Genomic DNA, 21,682 nt, shown 5'->3' with positions numbered 1-21,682 from the left:
AGTCACAAAAGGACGAGTGCTGTATGATTCCACTTACATGAGGCACCAAGAGGAGTGAAATTCATAGAGAAAGTAGGATAGTGGTTGCCCAGGCTGAGGGGAGCAGGCCCGGGAAGTTGATGTTTCCTGGGCACAGAATTTCAGCTTTGCAAGATGAAAATGTTCCGCAGGCTGCACAACTGTGTGACCACGCATGATTCTACTGACCTACTCATTTTAAACTGGCTGAGATGGTAAATTTTATGTGTATTTTACTGTCGTTTTACATTTTTCTTTCAAAAGCATTCCATATGCTCAAGTAAGGAAACCGTGGATTGAACAAAATTAATTTAGTTTGTTTCTAGCGGGACCTCTCAGAACCTTTACGACGCTAACGTGCATCATGACTCTCCGAGAAGGAGGTGCGGCGTGATGTGTTTTCCAAATTTATGTGACCGTGGATCTCTTTTTTCCAGAGTGTTATGGAACTAGGGAAGTGGATCAAGGAATACATGTTAGGAAATACTACTCTAAAGTCTTGGTGGTTTAACATCTTACCTCTCCAGTAGAGATCTTATTTCCAGAAGACACCTGGGGTGATCAGTGTTTATCCCAAGGGAATGTGTTACTGGAGACGGAATGTCAAGCCCTGCAAGTGCCTAAGAAGCCAAAGAGTTGGGGACACAGAGCCGCCTAGCACCTCTCAGACCTCTGCTTGTCAACAGCCAACCATTCTGCCTCCTTGCAAGGTCAGCCCTGCAGTTTGGCAGTTGAGAGAAGAGGTCGTCAAATTTAGAAACTATTCTTAGGAGGAATAATCTTCAGTATCTGATTGTAAAATTTCGTGATTTCATTAAGGCATCCAGTCATCGCAGTCAAGGCAACAGGCATTTCCAAGCAGGAACTTGAATGCGGTGCTAGCAACTTTGGATGGACCCGATTCAGGTCAAGGGAAAGATAATTCTCTGGGTTGAATATCCTCGTGTGTAACTCAAAACGAGAGGTTGCCAGTAGGTTTAAATGTACTGTAGTTGAGTTAAAGGAGGATGTCATGGTTAAAAGCCAAGAATTTCCTCTAGGAGCAGGTGAAAAAACAGCTGACATTCCTGATTGTTTTTCTAAGTGTTTAAAATGACTTTTCCAGACCTAAAGCCTGTAAGCATTTTATTAACATTTGATTAGCAATTATTCCTTACTGTGTTGAAGCTGAAATTAGGATCAGGTTTCCTTCCATTGCCATAAAACAAAACAAAACAAAACAAAACAAAACAAAACAAAAAATCCCCAAATAGCTCAACTTGCACGAAGAATCATTCCAAAATAATTTCCCCCTTTCCTCTCCTTAGCAGTCTCAAAACCTCATGGACTGTCAGAGCTGGGAAAGACAGAACTCAGACAGTCCAACTCGCTGCTTGTGTGTGTGTGTGTGGGGCGGGGGAACAAGGCCCAGAGAGGAGCCTCACTGTGGGGGCCCAATATAGCTATGACTCCAGGTCAGATTTGTTTATGCTTTATTAGACGAGTGAATAAGAGGGGTTTTATTTGAAATGCCAGAATGCAATTTCTCTTAGGTAATACAATTTGTAAGCTGAGCAGGAAACTTAAAACCTGAAATAAATCAGTGTTCACAGCATGTAAGAATGTACAGTCAACTCTAATGTGACATTTTGTTTTATGTGTAAACATATAGCGATTAGGTCAAATACATCCCCTGGAATCACTTGGTGGCTTTGATTGGTGTGGATGCCCATGGCAGATTGCCTCCAATTCTGAAGGGAATTGGTACTGTGAATTATCCGGCTTTATAGGAACACTGTTTGATATGCCCTATTTGTAAGAGATACACAGACGATGTAGCTAAGTTCAAACCAGGAAATAGTTGACATGTTAGGAAAGGTTGGCTACAATATAAAAGAGGTAAAATGTACGTTGCTTAAAAAAAAGAGGGTTTTTGTAATTTTCACCTTTGCTTGCTAATGAGCATATTTGTGTATATGTTATTTAAGGCCATATGCCACTGACCAGTTTAAATTTTTTTATTAAACAAGAGAGAAGAAGCTGTCAGCTAATGCAGATGTTGAGACAGGTACAGTCGAATTCTTTTAGGATAGTTAGACATTATCTGTACAACAGCCTCCAAAGGGCAAGATTATAAACAGTAATAAGAATGACAAAGACAAGGGTGGATTTAAAGATTGTTAAAATGCCTGAACCATGAACGCTAAAAGTCAAACCAGTTAAGGCGTATTTTCCTTCTGTCCTAGACTCCACGCTCCTGGAGGGATCGACGAATGTCACAGAGGCGCAGTGGGGCAAACAGGAAGCCTAGTAGGCAGCAATTTCATAAAGAGAGTTGCTGGCTTGGTAAATGCAGTACTTGGAGTAAGCATTCTACTCCAGGGTGTTACGTTTAGTCAGGGCCCACGGAAGCAGTCTCCATTTCCCCATAGAGAGATTGCCCACAAAATCCTTCATTTTCCTTATTGTGTCTGGGATGTGTTCGGAATTTGCCTTTTTTTCTGCTTTGGTAGAAATAAGCTGCAGAATTTTACTTGTGTCCTAAGATACCTGTGGACTGGAACAGATAAATCTTTGAATCACCTAACCAGGTTTAGAAGTAGGCCTGTGTTGAATTTGTACTTACCAGACAGAGAGCCAGCATCATTCATTTAAAGGAAAGATTGTAGCTATCTTCCAAAAGGATTGGACAGTAATATTTCTTGTGTAAGAAGAAGCTGGAAATAGGATTGGAATTTCAGAAATATAACCACTTCGTATGCCAACTTTCCCACTTGGTATCCAGTCATTCACACAGCACCTATTGCTATTAACAGTAGGAGTGAATTTAACTTCCCCAGGAAACCATAACCTTCCAATATATTATTCATGGTTTAGGAATCGTTTTGATTTTCTACCTCAAGAATTTAGCCAAATGAGAACCGTTTGCTGAACTCTTTTTTTTTCCAGTACTTCTTCATGTGCTAAAGCTCTACACGCTCTTGTCGTATCAGAACTGGCTATGTTGGTTCTCCTCGCGTGACGCACTTTCCCATCATCTGAATGAGTACTGAAACCAAATTCATGAGAGAGTCTTGTGGAAGATTAAGACCACTGAGACTTTGGTGTATTGAGATATTTGATACGCTGGCATAATAGTTTTCAGGCAAGTTGAGATAGAAAAATAAAATGAAGGTGCTTCCTTAAGGTTATTCTCAGAAAATACCTTTTCACAGGAGTGGATACCGAGTCATGTCTATAAAGAGTAGAACTTTTCAATGACCTCTTTAATGGCAACAACGGAAAGTTGAGTTCTAAATTTGAGGCTGCAAATTCTTCCCAATTGGTTGGTTCCCTTTTTCATTTTATTTTTATTGAGATAAAATACACATACCATAAAATTCACCCTATTAACACGTGTAATTTAGTGGTTATTAGTATATTGATCAAGTTGTACAACTGTCACCGCTGTCTCATTCCAGAACATTTTCATCACCTCAAAAAGAAACCCATATCCATTAGCAGTCACTCCCCACTTCCCCCTCTCCCTGGCAACCACCAATCTACTTTGTTTCTATGGATTTGCCTCTTGTGAACATTTTAACTTTTTTTTTTTTAAGTTTCTTTGTTTTGAAGTGGGGGAGGAGAGAAGGGAGGGCCGGAGAGGCGGAGAGAGAGAGAATCCCACCAGACTCCGCACTGTCAGCGCAGAGCCTGATGTGGGGCTCAAACCCATGAACTGTGAGATTATGACCTGAGCTGAAGTCTGACACTTAACCGACAGAGCCACCCAGGCGTCCCTCTTCTGAACATTTTATATCAATGGCATTATATAATATGTGGTCCTTTGTAACTAGCTTAGCATAATGTTTTCTGGGTCCGTGTTGTAGTAGGCATCAGTATTTCATTCCTTTTTATGGCTGAATAGTATTCCATTGTGTGGGTATGCACCACATTTTATTTTTCCATTCGTCTATTGATAGGCATTTGAGTTGTTTCTGCCTTTTGGCTATTGTGGATAATGTTGCTGTGACCATTGGTGAACAAGTATCTGTTTGAGTCCTTGATTTCAATTCTTTTTGGTCTATACCCAGGAGTGGAATTGCTAGGGTTGTATGGTAATTTTATATATATTTTATAAATTTTATAAATTTATATATAATTTGTATATATGAAGAGAGAAAATATAATTTTATATGTATATTATAAAATTTTATATGTATATATTTATATATATAATATAATTTTATATGTATATTATAAACATAACTTTATTAAGTTATATATAATAATTTAATTTATTGAAGAGCCACCAAACTGTTTCCACAGTGGCTGCACCATTTTTATATTTCCCCCAGCAATGTATGAGACTTCCACTTTTCCCATATCCTAACACTTGTTGTTGTTTTTTTTTTTAATTTTGTAGCCATTTTAGTGAGTTTCAAATATCTCATTGTAGTTTTGATTTGCACTTCACTGATTATTCATAGGGTTGAGCATCTTTTCATTGGCCATTTCTATGTCTTCTTTGGATAAGTGTTTATGCAGATCCTTTGTGTGTTTTATAAATTGGGTTATCTTTTCATTTTGACTTAGGAGAGTTCTTTAGATATTCTGGATACTAGACCCTTATCAGATCTGTGGTTTGCAAAAATTTTCGCCCAATTTTTGGGTTTTCTTTGTACTTTTTTGATACACAAAAGTTTTTCATTTTGATGAAGTTCAATTTGTCTGTTTTTTTCTTTTGTCACTGCTTTTGCCTCACTCAGGTTCACAAAATTTACCCTTGTGTTTTCTCCTAAAAATTTCATAATTTTTTGCTCTTACATTTTGGCCTTTGGTCCACTTTGAGCTGATTTGTGTATATGGTATGAGGTAGGGATCCAATATAATTCTTTTGCATTTGGATATCCAGTTTCCCCAACCCCAGCCTTTTATTTCCAGTTGATCTTCTAATTGTTCTATACGTTAGTGCAATTGGGGTTTTGAAGTCTCCAGTTATTATTTGTAAATTTTCTATTTTTCCTTTCAATTCTGTCAGATTTGCTTCACATCTTTCCAAGCTCTAGTGTTAGGTATATATACATTTATAATTATAAATTATTGCTGTATTGACACTTAATAATTAGAAAATGGCCTTCTTTGTCTATAGTAACAATTTTTGTCTTAAAATATATTTTGTCTGATATTAGTATAGCCACTCTAGCTCTTTTTCAGTTACTGTTTGCATGGTATATTTTTTCCATCTTTTTACTTTCAGCCTATTTTTGTCTTTGAATATGAAGTGTAACTCTTATATGCAGCATATAGATATCTGACCTTAGATTGGAGAATTTAATCTATTTACACTTAATGTCATTACTGATATGATTGGATTTACATCTGTTATTTTGCTATTTATTTTCTATATCTGTCTCTTTTTTCCCTGTATTCCTCCATTACTGACTTCTTTTGTGTCAAATAGGTATTTTCTAGTTTGTCATTTAAGTCCCTTTTCATTTATTTTGTTTTTACAGTTATTTTCTCAGTGGTTGCCTTGTGGGTTGTAATTAACATCGTAATTTATAGCAATCTAGTTTGGATTACTACCAATGTAATTTCATTAGTATATAAAACATCACTACTACATAACTTTGTTTTCTCTCCCCTCCTTTGTGCTGTTATCGTCCTACAGTTTACATCTCTACAGTTATAAGCTCATCCACACATATTTATAATTTTTGCTTATGCATTTGTCCTTTAAAACCCAAAGAAGCAAATATTTGCTGAACAAGATACAATAATATTACCTATAGAGTTACCTTTCCTGATGTTCTTCATTTTTTCCTGTGGCTTTGGGTTATTGTCTAATGTCCTTTCATTTCAGCCTAAAGGACTCCTTTTAGCATTTCTTGAAGGGCATGTGTAATAGTGACATGCTCCCTCGGCTTTTGTTTACCTGAGAATGTCTTAATTTCACCTTCATTTTTGGAAGGACACTTTTGCCAGATATAGAATTCTTCATGGATGGTTTTTTCTTTGAGTGTTTTGAGTGTGTTATCCCACTGGCTTCTGGGCTTCTTGGTTTCTGATGAGAAATTGGCTGTTAATCTTCTTGAGTATTACTTCTACATGATGAGTTACATTTCTCACTGCTTTCGTGGTTCTCTCATTGTCTTTGACGTTCAGCACAGAGATGTGAGAAATAATAGGCTCAGATCATTATTTAACATACAGAGAGAAACCGAAATTTCACAAAGCAGTACAGTGAATGAGTATGCTTTTCTAGAAGCAAGGTAACGTTTCTGAGTGTACAGGTTTGACCTGGACAAAGGAGATACTGCCTTAATAACAAAAGTGAAGGAACTGTTTTCCCAATTGATGGAAAATAGATCTTATTTCTGGCTGGTATACCTAGAATAAGAAACAGAAGTCAAACTGGGGAAGGGTAGAGTAGTGATGTGTTTTGAAAAGGAGAAGGACTGGTTAGCAGTAATAGCAGCCCCCTGCAAGCCCCTGTGGCCCTCAGGTCTTATATTACTTATTGAGACCGTCATGTATTTGCTTTCCATTCGTTACGGTATCTGCATGAGTGTGAGTACCTAAGTGTGTGAATTTGTTGGGCACTTGGTCCCCGGTATTGTAGATGGTGCACTTATAGCAGAAGGTCTCTGCACTGTCAACTCACAGATGGTGATGCTGGAATTTAGTTCAAGCTTGTGGAATCATCACATACAACTTTACTCATGATGACACTGTAGATGTTCCTGACTCTTTCTGGAAACATGAAAACACAAGATGTCCACCGTCTGAAATGTCAGGGTAGCCCTTAACCATAGTTGCTATTTAAAGATGTATAAATTACAACTAGCCCACCAAAGTTAATCTTTGGGACAGCAACATATTTGAAGTTTTGCTTTAGTTGAAAGGCACTATGACTTACGGATCCAATATTCAGTTTAACAACATCAGTCAAGTGCTTAAATGTGTATAATAGGAAACAAAATGGAATTATGTTTAACTGAATGCAAATGCAGGGATTTCAGTATGACTAAGTTTCTCTGAGATGTTTTCAACTGGAATATACAGGAAGAGATGAATGGGAGAAAAGGAAGTACCAATATTTTGATGGGTTGATTTATCCACTTAAGAGGGGATGAGATGAGGACTTTGGAAGGTATTATTCGACTACTTCCCCACACCTTCTAGAGAGGAACTCATTATGGACTATATATTTCTTGAGGGCAAGCTCCGTGTTCTATATACCACGTGTTCTATATAGCCAACCTAGGTGTTGACTGCCATATGCTCCCAGGGGCCATGTCATCCTCTTGGTACCCTGTGATTTGCCCAGGTTTGGCTAAGGACCCAGGAAAAAGAACCTCATTGCCCTCCTCCTGGACCTAAAAGCATTTTGCAACGCTCAAGTCCCTTTGCCTCTCTTATTTGTCCTAAACTGATTCTCCTATGATAATCCCCAAAGGTTAGGCAGAAAGTTAGCATTATTTGCAGCACTGATATGGTTGAAAAGTTGTACCAACTATTGCCTTTGTGGGCTTGCTGTGCCCATTTGTAAAATGGGGTCCTTAGATCATGTGATCTCTCGGGCCTTTTCTAACTCACTTACCATTCCAAGTCTATGACCTAAATCCCTTAGTAATGTATTGAATATAATGCTGAGTACTTCTGGGCCCTCAATACATCTAATACCTCCATTTCTCATACTGGACACCATTCCGTGGGAGGTAAGTTCTCTGCTTCCCAACCACCTCCTCCCCTATTATATCTAGCTAGGACCCAAGTCGATTTCTTCAAAGATGAAAATTACCATGGCTGTGTCTGGAAGTCTGTTGAAGCAATACGTTGTTCAGAATGTATGCATATTACCTGGTATATCAAAAGAGGTTTAACATTGTGGAGGAGAGAAACAATTGTTGATTTAACAAAATGTTAACAGACTGTGACTAAAAGGAACCCCAGAGGATGGTGGAGAAGCCCACGTTAAAACTGGTCAAGACATTTGTACCTGCTGAGCTCAGTGAAAAACAAAGGTAGAACCATAAATATGTGTTGGCTACAGTCTGTTATAAGCTGTCCTTTTTCCCTCCCCCACTTATATTCTCCTATTTCTGCAACTCTATCAGTACTATCATCACCCCGTTGTTTTGTGGGACAGGGAAGGAGTCCAGGTAAGACATCCAGCCAAGTACTTCATCCCAGGAGCAAGCAAGATGTATATACCCCATCCACCAAAGAGACCCAACAGAGAAAATAATTCACCGTAATCTTTACTGACGTATACCTCACCGAAATAGCATGGGATCAAGCCCTGCCCAACACTGAGAACAAATTAGCTGGACTGGGTTCCGTGATGCTTTTCCAGACCCTGTGGTTAAATTCTAATAAGCTTCTTAGGAACAACAAGGGGCCTGTCTGAGGAATGGATTCCTAGGCAGAGCCAGTAAGAGAAATGCTTGATGGGGTTTAGAGTCCAAGAATAAGAAGCAATGATGAGAGAGACCCAGATGGGAATGGAAATGATCGTATCTTTACTAGACTTCAACTCTGTGCTTTGTTCAGAGAAGTGAAATTAAGATATGTTACCAAATGGTGAGTATATAGGTACACTAAATTAGTGAGTGTTTTACTTAGGGGAAAGAGGGTGAGTTTGAAGAATAGATTAGCCAAATGCTTAGTAGAAATGATTTTCGTAAGCACATGCAATCGACCCAGCAGAACCTTGTGCAACTAGAATTTCTTTCTCTTTTATTATAATGTTTATTCATTTTTGAGAGAATGTTGTTCTATTTTTGATATTTGTTCATTTTGTGTGTGCTCCACACTAATGGGGGAGGGGCAGAGAGGGGGCGACAGAGGATCCAAAGCTGGCTCTGCCCTGCCAGCAGAGAGCCCAATGCTGGGCTCAAACTCATGAACCGTGAGATCATGACGTAAGCCGAAGTCAGATGCTTAATTGACTGAGCCACCCAGGTGTCCCTGCAGCTAGAATTTCTGAATGTAGAATTGCCTAAGCTCACATTAGAAGAATGATCTCCAACCACTGATGTTAGGATCACTAATATCAATAGCAAGTAAATGTAAATGGCTGGTTTTTGTTAAAAGACCACGTAACCAAATGCGGGATTCTGACAAAGTAGTGCATATATTCAGAGTGTTAATGGCCAAGCTTGACTTGAACTACAACGTTCAGTGATCTCCTTTCAAACCGTATGCTAAACAGTTACCAAAAGGCAGAGCTCGAATTCCTCTGCTGTTGCCATTGCACATTCCTTCATGCGGTGTTTGACCACTCCGTTCAAACCACTGGGGGTACAGAAAGGAAAACTACACCACGATAAGGAAGTATTTAATAATTTGGTAGCTGAAGTGTATGTCTAGGGTTGTCCGTAGCCCTCACAACATTCCAAAACCCTACTGGTCTTCTGTGACCAAAGTGTTACAAAACCTATACGTGGTGGATCCAGAGAGAGCCAACTGTACTTGCATCTTCGATGCTGTGTTTACCAGATAAAGCACCGTTTTAGAACATATCCCAACTTTTCACATTTGAAACGATTGCCCCAATCGTTTCTTCAGTGAATCTTCACTCAGGGAGGAGGGCTAAAAAGTACACAAGGGCACCATTCTTTTGCTTCTTCTGTGTCAATCTCTAAAAGTATGTGATTAAATATGAATATTATAATAGTTTTACTCATGCTTCCTGTGGGAGCCCATTTCCCTCTTAAGATTCTATAGCCTCAAACTTGGAAAAGGAAAGGTTTGAAGCTCTCTGACCTCCGAGGAAATACTACCGGGTCATTTATTATACTTCAGAATAATACAATTTGGCCTTAATTATCTGAAACCTATTTTAAAACTCCTATTTTTCACGTAGTATACCAGAGAAGGAAAACTGTTGCCACTGAAAACCTATTTTTAAATCCTGATCTAGACCTAGTCTTTAAAGGAAGGAAGCTTTGACAGGAAAACTAGAGGCATCTCAGTGATCCTTGGTGGGCCAGCGGCCTTCCAGAACAATAGTGAACCATGGTTCTCCAGCCATTGAGGTTGATCCTTCAAGCCCCATGCTTGATGACATGGCTAACTGTGGTTCATACACGGAGGTTATTTTTAGAGGCAAGGGTTTTCATTTCCCAAAAGTATAACCACAAGATGTCTATTTGGAATGGATCAGATTTATACTAGGACAATAGTAAAAGCTCAGATTATGCCTGTGTAACCTCAGTTCCCTGAGGAAGCGTGTAATATTTCGGTACTCTCTTACCCTGGGATCCTTGCCCTCTGTCAATGGCCCTCATCTAACTGAGGCAATTGCTTTGGAAACCGAGCGGCGCTGTGGGGTTTCACAGATGTCTTCCAAGTAAGTTTTCCTTACGGGAGAAGTCTTATTTGTCCTTGTGGCTTTTCACGATGATTTAAAACTGACGTAGGGACAACAATTCAGTAATCTTCAGCAACGGTGGTAGCCAGAGTCCGAGGCTTCCAGAGAGAAATTGGATTTGGTGGCCTGCAAGGGCACCCTGCTGCACCTGCATTTTGTGGCCACCCCTGCCGAATCAGCCTGATCTGGCCAGCTTCTCGAGTCCAGGCCAGCCTTGCCTCCAGCCTTACAACTGGGACAGGACTTCGTGGGACTTTTGGCCCCTTAAACTGAGATTTAGTCTACCAGGCTAGAGACCTGGAAAGGCAGGCATTACAGGCGCACCTGGGTGGCTCGGTCGGTTAAGCGTCTGACTCTCGATTTCTGCTCGGGTCACGATCTCGTGGTTTGTGGGTTTGAGCCCTGCATCAGGCTCTGTGCTGACAGTGCGGAGCCTGCTTGGGATTCTCTCTCTCCCTCTCTCTGCCTCTCCCCCGCCCTCTCTCTCTCTCTCTCAAAATAAATAAATATACTTTCAAAAAAAAAAAAAAAAGAGGAAGGCATTACCGAGCCCAGAGTTAGCACACACAAGCTGACTAATCTAGCAAACAGAATATTCACCGGAAATTATAAGAAGCTCACTGGGTGGCCTTGAGAATCCCATCCAGCCACTTACTGTTTTGGTTGGCCACATCCCTTTGGGTGAGTTGGTTCATTTGCCTAGATGCTTTTTTTAAATTTTATTTTAAGTAGGCTCCATGCGAAGACTCAGACTCGTGACCCTGAGATCAAGAGTCACACGCTCCACGACTGAGCCAGCCAGGTGCCCCTGACTTCACCTCACTTTATCAGAGTAAGAGGCTCCTTCAACCGGAGCAGAATATGGTACCTGCCTCTCAGGATTGCCCTAATAAAGTGAATGCTGGCAGTCGGTCACTTAGTCTATGTGTCTATCTGTGTAGCGTCAGTGATCTGAGGGCTCCCTGGCAGGAATCGGCTATTTCCATACCAGAGCAATAGCAGTGGCCTGTCAGAGCAGGGTTGCAGAGATGGGGAGTGGGAGAGATCTCAAGGTGGTGAATAAATTGCTTATTTACTTTGTCAACCCATTGGCCCGTTCATTCGTTCAGTTACCAAGCATTTCCTAAGCACCTACTACGTCTCGGGCACCGTTTGAGTCCCAGGACCGTGTCCTTTCCCAGTTAATGATGGAGTACAGAAGCTCGCATCTCTGACTCCACTCCAAATTCTACCAGCCTTATTTGTAAAAGGAGGCTAATAATACTTGCCCTGCTGCCTCATGGGGGTCCTGGACGGATCAACTGAGAAAGCAGATATGGAAGTACCTGTAATTATAAAAATGATAAAATGGCTGACAGCAGTGACGCATTAAGATTTTTCTGAGGGCCTGCAGTGTTCCACAGAACGAGCCCTGCCCAGACTGCAACTGAAGGTCAACGGATACCAACATTTCAGAATTCCTCTCCTTCAGAGACTCAGATATATAGGAATGTATCGGTTTTAATATATATCATCGTGTGAACAGTTACTGTGCGCCAGATACTAAGCTCATGCTTTTCATGGATTACCTCGTTTAATCCCCACAGCAATGTAGTGATACGTACACGTATTGTTATACCCGATTTATAGATAAGAAACATCAGGGGTTTTAGAGGGGTTCAAGAGCAACTTGTTTATAGTCACAAAGCTGGGAAATGATAGAGTCTAGATTTGAATGTGAGTTTTCTGACTCTAGAGTGTGAGCTTTTAACCACCGTGCGCTACCCCCTCTTGGAAGAGAACAAAACTCCATTCGGTTCTCAGCCATTGGGAATAGTACCGTCGTTTTTTTGTATTTTCTTTTAAAGCAGTGGACAGCTTCCCAAAAGTGCAGAGAACCATTTCTACCGCGGAGAGGGAGCCCCACTGAAACCGCTTTCATTTTATCTCCAGTTTGCTTCTTTCACATCCTGGTTTGTTTTACCACCTAGACATGGATTTCATCGGGAGGACTTAGGCGCACAGGTTTCAGTGCCACGTTAACAAACGTCAAGTAAAAATCGGGGGAGCTGGATGTGGGGGAGAAAGCGTGTGCTGTGAACGAGAGGCGGGCGTGGGAGCCAGGGCCGGACGAGAGCGTATCTGGGTGTGGGTGGCCTTCTCACTGATTCCATATGGAAACCCAGCTCGAGCAGGTCTGTGTGCTCTATCACCGCTAACGTCTCTGCGTGCGTTCTCCGAGCACAGACTCTCCTCTCCCCCGGAGCATCCAGATGGGTTTCCTCACGGAGCTCGGTTAGCGGGTGTTGCTCACGGAAAAGAGTTTCCTCAGACTCCTCAAACACCTGCACTCAGCCTTGTCTCTGGTGGCTCGGTGTTTGGCCGTGGAGCGCTCCTTCTTTTGCCTTACGGGGCATTCGTAATAAGCTTTTCGTGTCTCCTTCCGTGGCTGCTACTTCTACTCCTTCTCCTCCTCCCCTTCTTCCTCTTCAAGATCGTCGTCATCCTCGGCAGCAGAGCTAGCACGTTCGAGAACTTAGTACCTTGCCAGGCAATGTGCCAAACACCTTACACGCAGCTATCTATTTATTTGTTCGCTCATCCACTCGATGAATATTTATTGAACTTTCACTTTGAACCAAACGCTGCGCTATATACGTGCTGGTAATTGAAACGGGCCAGCGCCCCTTCTGTTACTCTAGGGGGATTTATAATTGCCGACTGTGGAAAGTTCTATGACGGAAGGGTACGTGGGACCGTGAAAGGTGAATGAATAGCGTCATCTTCCATTTTACAGGTAAGGAACCTGAAGCTCAGAGAGATTGAGTAAGTTGCCCAAAGCAACACAGCCAGGAAGTAGGCTGAGTGGAGATTCAGATCCACGCTGGTCAGATTCCAAAGCTCACACTCTTAACTGCTATACTTTATTGCCTCTCCAATGTGTGAAGCGCATATATAGCCATTAATTCTAGCCCCATACATTTGGGTTCTGGCTGCATCTCAAATGTGTGGAGTTGCAATTGTTTCCAATTAGTTGTGGCTGCGGTTTGGTGCATTTGTTCAAAGAAAGCGTGCATGCAGAACAGAGGTCACGTGCCCTGAGTCCTGTGGATGTGCACAACGTATAAATAATAATGGCATTCCAGAAAAGCTGGGATTCATTGGAATCGCCGCATTTGTTTCCCATTAGCTTATGCTACTCAAATACAAACAGTAAAGCATGTGTTTACATTGCTGTGGACATGGAAAGCCGGGCCCCCAAAGCATTCCTTGCAGGTTGTATAAAGCTTAGCATCCAAATAGTTCAGAATCAGTTTTGTAAGCCCAGCTTAATAGCTTTAAAATGTAACCTGGATTCCAGATATTGAAAAACCGCCCAGAGAGAGGTATGTGAGTGGCCCAAAGAGACAAGGCCAGCTAAATCCTCAAACTATGTACCAAGCCCCATATTTGCAGTTATCTGTTTTGTTTCTTATCCTTTATTTTTAAAAAAGCTAAAGAGCTTAAAGTCCAGAAAACTCTTAGCCACGGAGCAGCAGTAATGGAATTTTTCATTCTATTCTAACCAGCTGTCTGAAGCTTTTCAAAACAAACCTGTTTATGATGAGATCGTTTGGTTATTTAAGACCGTGTAAGATGGCAAGGCTGGGAAAAACAAGTGGGAAGCATCCAACAGCATTATCTCCCCCTTCCCGGTCTCCCAGCCAATAACAAAAGGCTTTCCCATCAAGCTATAGTTCACAGCTAGCATCTGAGAAGGTGAGATTGAACTGGAAATCATCTCAGGTAAATAAGACGGCAAAACTGTGAGATGAAGGCCCCATTCGTTGATGTCTTTGCCTAACACGGCATGTTTTTGTTGAAGGGCTCTTGGCTTGGAAGCAGAAGCCTTTATTTTTATTTATTTTAAGTTTTTATTTGCTTGTTTGTTTGTTTTTGAAATAACCTCTATGCAAGCGTGGGGCTCGAACTCGTGACCCCGAGATCGAGAGTTGCACGCTCCACCGACCGAGCCAGCCAGGCGCCCCCAGAAGCCTTCGTTTTTAATGAGGTCTCCATCCCTTACTCAGGGACTTGGCCAAGTTATGTCCTGTCTCTGAGCCTCAGCGTCCTCCCTTGATGTGGGAAATAGGGATGGTAATCTTCCTCGTTGCGCAAATTGGCGGTGGGGATCGGAGGAGTCCATGAGAGAGCGTATGTTAAACCCTGGCACAGTGTGTGGCTGATAAGGTCCATATCTTTGCAATCAAGATAATTCCAAGAGGCACGTTATTTATACCATATAGACAGATCAAGAGTGGCTGCTCTCCCTGGTCTAATTTCAACATATTTGATCCCCCTAAGAACAACAAGTATGTTCTTTGATCTTTGTTCTCCTGCCAAGCAAGCCCGAAAAGAGCTTTGGCCAATTCACATCGTCCCATGCCACAATATTCTTTTGTTATCCTGGTTATGGTTGTAAGAATGTGAAATTGCTATATTCTGGGAAGCCCTCTTTTCTCTTACACCGTGGTTCTAATTTTCTTAAGTAATTATTCCAGGCTTTTTGGTTCCTTTTATCGCACAGCCCCGAGTACCCGTTCCAAAGCTAACTTTAAATATTTCACTTTCTAATCAAATGAACTCACTCACCTTTACACAAGGGTATTTTCATTAACTACAAGGACAAAAGGTCATGATGTCTGTACTTAAGTGAAAGGGAAATCATCAGATGGAATTTACTTTTTGAAAAAAAAAATGGTTTGAAGAGCACATATTAAGGATTCAAACACGCACGAGGCTGAGGTGACTCTTCATCGAACAGGATTTCAGAGGGTTTCTGGGAAGTGGAGTGACACTGGAGCAGCCTTTCTTAAAGTGATTCGCTCGTGGCAAGATGGTGGGGGGCAGATCCAGTTGAAAGTGCTCTATCTGGGCCTACTAAATCAGAGGCTCTGTGGCTGGGGCCCAGGAGCCTGAGCTTTTAACAGGTATCTTTAGGTGATCCTTACAGACATTGTAGACTCACTCCTATGCTGTACAAAAGTGGACGTATACTTTTTTAAGGTTTTATTTTTTAAAAGTAATCTGTACTCCCACCATGGAGCTTGAACTCACAGCTCTGAGATCAAGAGTCATAAGCTCTACCAGCGGAGCCAGCCAGGCGTCCCTAAACAATGTATGTTCTCTTTGACCCAGTGATCCTACTAGTGGGAAACTAAGGAAATAATCCAAAATATGGGAAGAGTTATGTGACAGCTCCTGGTGCCTCATTTTTACTTACAAGAACAAAAAAAATGAGAAGCAATGTCAACGTTCAGTAGTAGGAGCACGGTTAAGTGAATCTCGGCAGATTCCTTAAAGGCACTGTGTAGGTGTTTTATCACATTTAAAGCGTTGCTTTCACCACCTTTATTCATTACAACAATTCTGTGAGGCAGGCATCATTTTCCTCATTTTACAGATGAGGACTCCGAGGTTTAGGGGGAATAAACAGCAGGTAGTAAATGGGGGAAAAAGCTAACAATGGGGGAAACCAGGATTCTAATCCAAGTCAGTCTGATCCTAAAATCCAAATTCACCTCTTTAAAACTGTAGGCGTTACAAAGAAGCCCACCTTTGAAAACACAGATGTTGTTTATTAGAGTTTGGGAATTCGGGATTTTTCCTGATTTCTCTTTCCTTTCACCTTGGTATATTATATGGATACTTATATAAAGTATTAGACTATAAATAAAAAATTGATGGTATATTTAAACAACTGTGAGAGTCTCATGGGGCTCAACCAGAGTTTCAAGGAGGGGAGTAGCTGTAGAAAAAGCTGGCTGTGAAAAGGGCCTTGGACACGTCCCGCTAAAGCATGCCAAGCATTGCGTGGCAGAAATGTCAGGCTTATAGAATGGTTATGGGGGTGGTGGGGTGAAATAATCAGACCTGTGTTTTAATAAGATAGTTTACATTGATAACCATTATTCTGAGCCTTGGCTTTTAAAAAGCTATCAGGATAGTGTCCTTTGAAAATGGCAAGCAGTTAATCAAAAGCATTAGGCACCTAAAGTTAACTGATTGTGTGCGAGGCCCTCATAACTTTCTTTTTATAAAGTGAGTGTTCAGTCTGGAAGACATTGTAAAGAGTGAGAGAGGGAACAAAAAGGTCAATATCGTGAATTGTAATTAGCTGATTTGATTTCGGTGCCAGATTCCCGGCTGTACGGAATCCACAATGTCGCTGGCAATTCTTCATCGCGGACACGTTACCCTTCTTTCAACACTCTGGAGCTTCAGACTCTTCTTTAGGACTCTCTTCATTAATAATAGTTGTCCAGATTTGAATTTGTTTTCTCAATGTGTGAGGGTTAGGCGCACCGGCAGATGTCTGTGCAGTGGTTTCAACGTATACCGTAATCCTTCAATGTGGGAGTTGTCTCCAAAATGGGAGTCATGTGAGACTAAAGAAGTAATCTCGCTGGCAAGATTTTAAAGTCTTTTTAATTGCACTTAAAAAAAATTGAGGGGCGCCTGGGTGGCTCAGTTTGGTTAAGTGTCCGACTTCGGCTCAGGTCATGATCTCATAGTTCGTGAGTTTGAGCCCCGCGTCAGGCTCCGTGCTGACGGCTTGGAACCTGGAGCCTCCTTCGGATTCTGTGTCTCCCTTTCTCTGCCCTTCCCCCACTCATGTTGTCCCTCTCTCTCTCTCTCTCTCTCAAAAATAAATAAAGATCAAAACATTTTTTAAAAAAAATAATAAAGCAATCAGCTATATACTTAAGATTAGAGTATTTAAAAAAAAAATTGAACTACCAGAGAATATTAGGAGCATTGTACATGGGGTCGGAAAACGGCCTCTCAAAGATTAGCTATAGATCGTAGCTGGGGTCATCCAAAGTTTTAGCTAGTCATTCACAAGTTCTTCTATAATTAATCTGTGCTTTGGCTTTCTCCTTTTCCATGAGGTTGTAGAACCTTTGAAAGAATTAAAGATACTGTGCCAATTTATTTTGCTTCCATTCAATAGCACATTTATTGAGTACCTATTAGGTGCCAGACATCGCCCTAAATGTAACGAGGTTCAAAGATAAATAAGACTGAGCCCCTGCACAGCTCCCAGTCTGGTGATACAGCAAAGTCACACGTACAAATAAATAAGACCAGGCTGCATACATAAGATGCTGTTTAGGAGGTACAGACAAAGGAAGCAGCGGTGGAAAAAAGAAAGGGAGAACAGGGGCGCCTGGCTGGCTCTGTCGGTTGAGCATCTGACTTCAGCTCAGGTCATGATCTCATAGGTCATGAGTTTGAACCCCACATCGGGGGGTGGTTCAGAGCCAGCTTGGGATTCTCTGTCTCCCTCCCTTTCTCTTTCAACAAATAAACGTCAAAAAAGTTCCTTAAAAAAAGGAAAGGAAGAGCCATAATGACCATCTGTGGTAGCCAGGAAGACTTAAGGAAGTGGCATTTGAACTCGGCTTATTAGAAGGATGGAGTGCTTTCAGTAGACAGAAATGAAAGCAGCTCGTACTAGGTGCTCAATTAATGTTTGCTGACGAGGCTAATGACAGACACAGATATGAGATGTGCTTGAGAAATAGCAAGTTTACTAACCCAGATCCAATTGCAAATTCCCCTTATATGAAGCAATTCTAATTCAGGTAATCCGTGACGTACATGAAGGTCATTTTTTTGAAAATTAACCTAAAAAGGCTTATATCAAAAGCAATTTTCTCATACGAAGTCATGGTAAAGAAGGAGATCAGGGTGTAGTGGATCAAATTGAAGTGACATTAGCAGTGTTCAAAGAATGGTTTCTGGACCCTGGTGATCCATGAAGCCTAGGGATCCGCAAGGTCAAAATCACCTGCAAAACAGTACCACGATGTTATTTTGCCCTTTTCACCGTGCTGATACTTGTGCCAATGGTTCAAAAGCACTGTTGAGTACAACTGTCAGCACCACAGTGTGAATCAAAGCAGTGACACCGGGGCACCTGCGCGGCTCAGTGGGTTAAATGTCCAAATTCGGCTCAGGTCATGATCTCGTGGTTTGTGAGTTCAAGCCCCGTGTCGAGGTCTGTGCTGAGAGCTCAGAGCCCGGAGCCTGCTTCGGATTCTGTGTCTCCCTCTCTCTCTGCCCCTCCCCTCCTGCTCACACTCTGTCTCTCTCTCTCTCAAAAATAAATACACATTAAAAATTTTAATTAAAAAAGAATATCATGGCTGGAGCACCTGGCTGGCTCAGGTGGTAGAACATGCAACACTTGATCTTGGGGTCATGAGTTCGAGCCCCACACTGGACACAGAGATAACTTTAAAAAAAAAAAAGCCATGGCTGAAGCAGTAAAATGATTAGTTTATTAAGCTATAACCCCTGAGTATCCTTGTAAAAAATATTCTGTTACAAAATGCAAAGTACATTTAAGATTTCTGCTGCAAACTGTGTGGATGTGTGTCTCAAGGAAAAGCACTTGTAAGATCATTTAAGCTAGGAGCTAAACTGGCCTCATCTTTCATGGAACACCATTTTTATTTCAGATAATACCTGACAAACTATGGTTATACAGACTTGGGTATTTGCTAGGCATTTTCTTTGAAAGGAATAAAGAGAACCCATCAGTTAAAGGAAAAGCTGACAGCATTTGTTGCCAATGAGAAAATTTAAACTTTCAAGAGAAACTTAACATTTTAGAAAATCCGTATTTGCCACTGTGAGCTTGAGAGCTTCCCAATGCTTCGACTTTTCCTGATGAGATTGGAGATGATGTAATTAATAAATGTGCTTTTTTTATGTCTCATATAATAAGAGGTGTTGACATTTGGAAAACCTACATAGCTCAGTGAACCAATATTTTTTTTAATGTTTATTTACTTTTTGAGAGAAAGAGAGAGACAGTGTGAGCAGGGAGGGGCAGAGAGAGAGGGAGACCCAGAATCCAAAGCAGGCTCCAGGCTTTGAGCCATCAGCACAGAGCCTGATGCGGGGCTCGAACTCACGAACCGTGAGATCATGACCTGAACTGAAGTCGGTCGCTTAACCCACTGAGCCACCCAGGCACCCCTCAGTGAACCAGTACTTTTGGATGAACCCCTGTATGATGATACAAAATGGGTAAAAGGTCCATTCAAAGTTCAGAACATACCAATGGATTTTAATGGAACAGAACATGAAAAGTATATTCATGTGGTTTCATATTGCATGTTGTGAGGAACTTTCCCCCCTTGTTGAGAGTGTCTATGAAGTATCAATGACAAATAGTGACAGTTATCTGAAAAGGCTACTAACATACTTCTCTTTCGCCACTACATTTCTGTGAGACCTGGATTTTCTACAAATATTCCAACCAAAACAACATGTAACAACAGATTGAACGGAGAAGCAGATATGATAATCCAGCTTCCATATTAAGCTGGACTTTAAAAGACATTTGCAAAAATGTACAACAACGCCACCCTTCCTTCTAACTCCCTTATGTCAGGGAAAAATATATTTCTTTTTCATTAGAAAACGTTATTTCTGTGAGCACATCGCGGGTTTATTACTGTTATGTTTAGACAAGTTATTAAATATTTTTTACATTTCTCAGATATAATTTCTAAGATAGTAAGTGTCAGTAGATATAGCTTGTATAAACAGAAGTTCTCTGATATTCCAAGTAAGAGTAAAAAGGGGTTCTGAGACCAAAAAGTTGGAGAGTCACTGGTCTAGCTTGTCCTGGCCTATGCATCTGTATTATACATTTAGGGTACATTTACATTTACATTTACATTTACATTTACATTTACATGTAGGGTGGGGAGGGTCAGAGAAAGGGTACATTAGAGCTGCAGAATAGAGATGATGCTAGAGTGGGAGATGGTGGGTGGTTTGGCTTCTCTGACACCATTGGAGGTAGCTTATTGGACTTTTCCTTCCTTGCTTGAAAAAGAAACAAAGCCACCGTCACATGTCTCTACGGTACACAGCTTGTTTCAACTAGATCTTGGTGTAGCAGCTAAATCACAAGTAAAGAACATAAAAGAATACTTTGCAGTGACAGTGAACACAGATAACAGAAACCACAGAAACCAAGATGTGTCGGTGCATGCGTTTTATTTTTCTGGATACCTCTTGCGCAATTGCAAACATCTCATTTTCGGTAGATCCAGCATCTTCTGTTGGCCATTATTTAAAACTAGGAAGTGGGCCTGACATTTAACACTGAGAGTGGATGGTGGGGCAGGAATAGAGGACGCTGGAATACAGCCTCGGAGAGAGATGAAGCAGAAAAGCGAAATGGGGTCTGAGAACTGCCCCCACAGACCATTGATGCTGTGAGCTGGGCTTTTGGGTCAGTGGAGAGATTTGGGGGAGGTGGGAGTCACATAAAATTAGACGTTGACCACATAACTGAAAAGTCAGACACAAAACACACGTGTCTCTTAGTAGGCATGTTACCTACAATAAAGCAAAACGAATCTCAAACCATCTTATTGAAATCGTGGAAGGGGGAGAGGTTTTTAAAGCTTTTCTGGTGATCAAGACACGGTATGTGGCAATTAATTGTACGTATTCATTTAAAATGTGTGTAAAATGTCATTGCTAGTCTCTCCTTCTAGTGGGAAGCATTTGTTATTTTAATTTGGCGAATGGGAACGTAGGGGGCTTCTATAGGGATCTTGTCTGATCTTGGTGTCCTCTCAGCCGATAAATATGCTTTGCCTCTACATCGTAAGTTTCTTATCGGTGAGTGCTACCACGGAGGCTTTCGGGAAATTAAATACCATGGTATGGAAAAGTCTGATGCGGTATATGCTCTAGTCGAGAATCCTGTCAAACGCTATGGAACGTTCCAGACTATAAGCAGTTACACCTATCTGCATTTGAAAAATGCTTTTTCAAAGCCCCTGTGTAATTCATTCACCATTTTTTTAATGCCTCCTGCCAGCAAGACAGTTTCAGACCTACCTGAGAAATCTCAAGCGCGGTACATTTCTGGTCGTTTCTTGCAGCTCCTGAGGACCATGTCTGTGCCCAAAGGTAGAGTTCTGGATAAAACCCTTGACGAGGAAGGGCTTGAAAGTGGCGACTGTGGCGATGATGAAGACGAGTGCATCGGGGGCTCGGGGGACGGCACCACGAAAGTGAGGAACCAGCTCCGCTTCCTTGCAGGTGCGTGTGAGCGCCAGCGCGTCTGAGCAAAAATGGCCATGCTCGCAGAGTCAACTGACTCTGCTCTCTAAAACTTTCCACAAGTCCCTGCAACATAGAATGCCTTCAGCTCTGCAAGGAAATAGTATATTCTAGAAAAATAAAGTTTTCAGGTAGGCTTCTCCCCCCCCCCCCCCATCTCTGGACCTGGGTAGATTCAAAGGGTAACTTCCTGTTTGTTATTTT

At 41.4% G+C, this 21,682-nt stretch overlaps 1 protein-coding gene across 1 annotated transcript in view; it reads left to right on the top strand.

Moving 5' to 3' along the window:
• GPC3 (glypican 3) overlaps positions 1-21,682 on the top strand; it is a 430,661-nt gene that overhangs the window by 354,700 nt on the left and 54,279 nt on the right. Inside the window, exon 7 of the mRNA XM_030306119.2 lies at positions 21,298-21,457. Coding sequence (XP_030161979.1) covers positions 21,298-21,457 — 160 coding nt within the window. The remainder of the gene's footprint in view (positions 1-21,297; positions 21,458-21,682) is intronic.

The sequence above is a fragment of the Lynx canadensis genome, chromosome X, assembly GCF_007474595.2.
Source record: "Lynx canadensis isolate LIC74 chromosome X, mLynCan4.pri.v2, whole genome shotgun sequence".
NCBI lineage: Eukaryota > Metazoa > Chordata > Mammalia > Carnivora > Felidae > Lynx > Lynx canadensis.
Note: the sequence above shows the minus strand (reverse complement) of the source record. Positions and strands in the feature narration are given on the sequence as shown.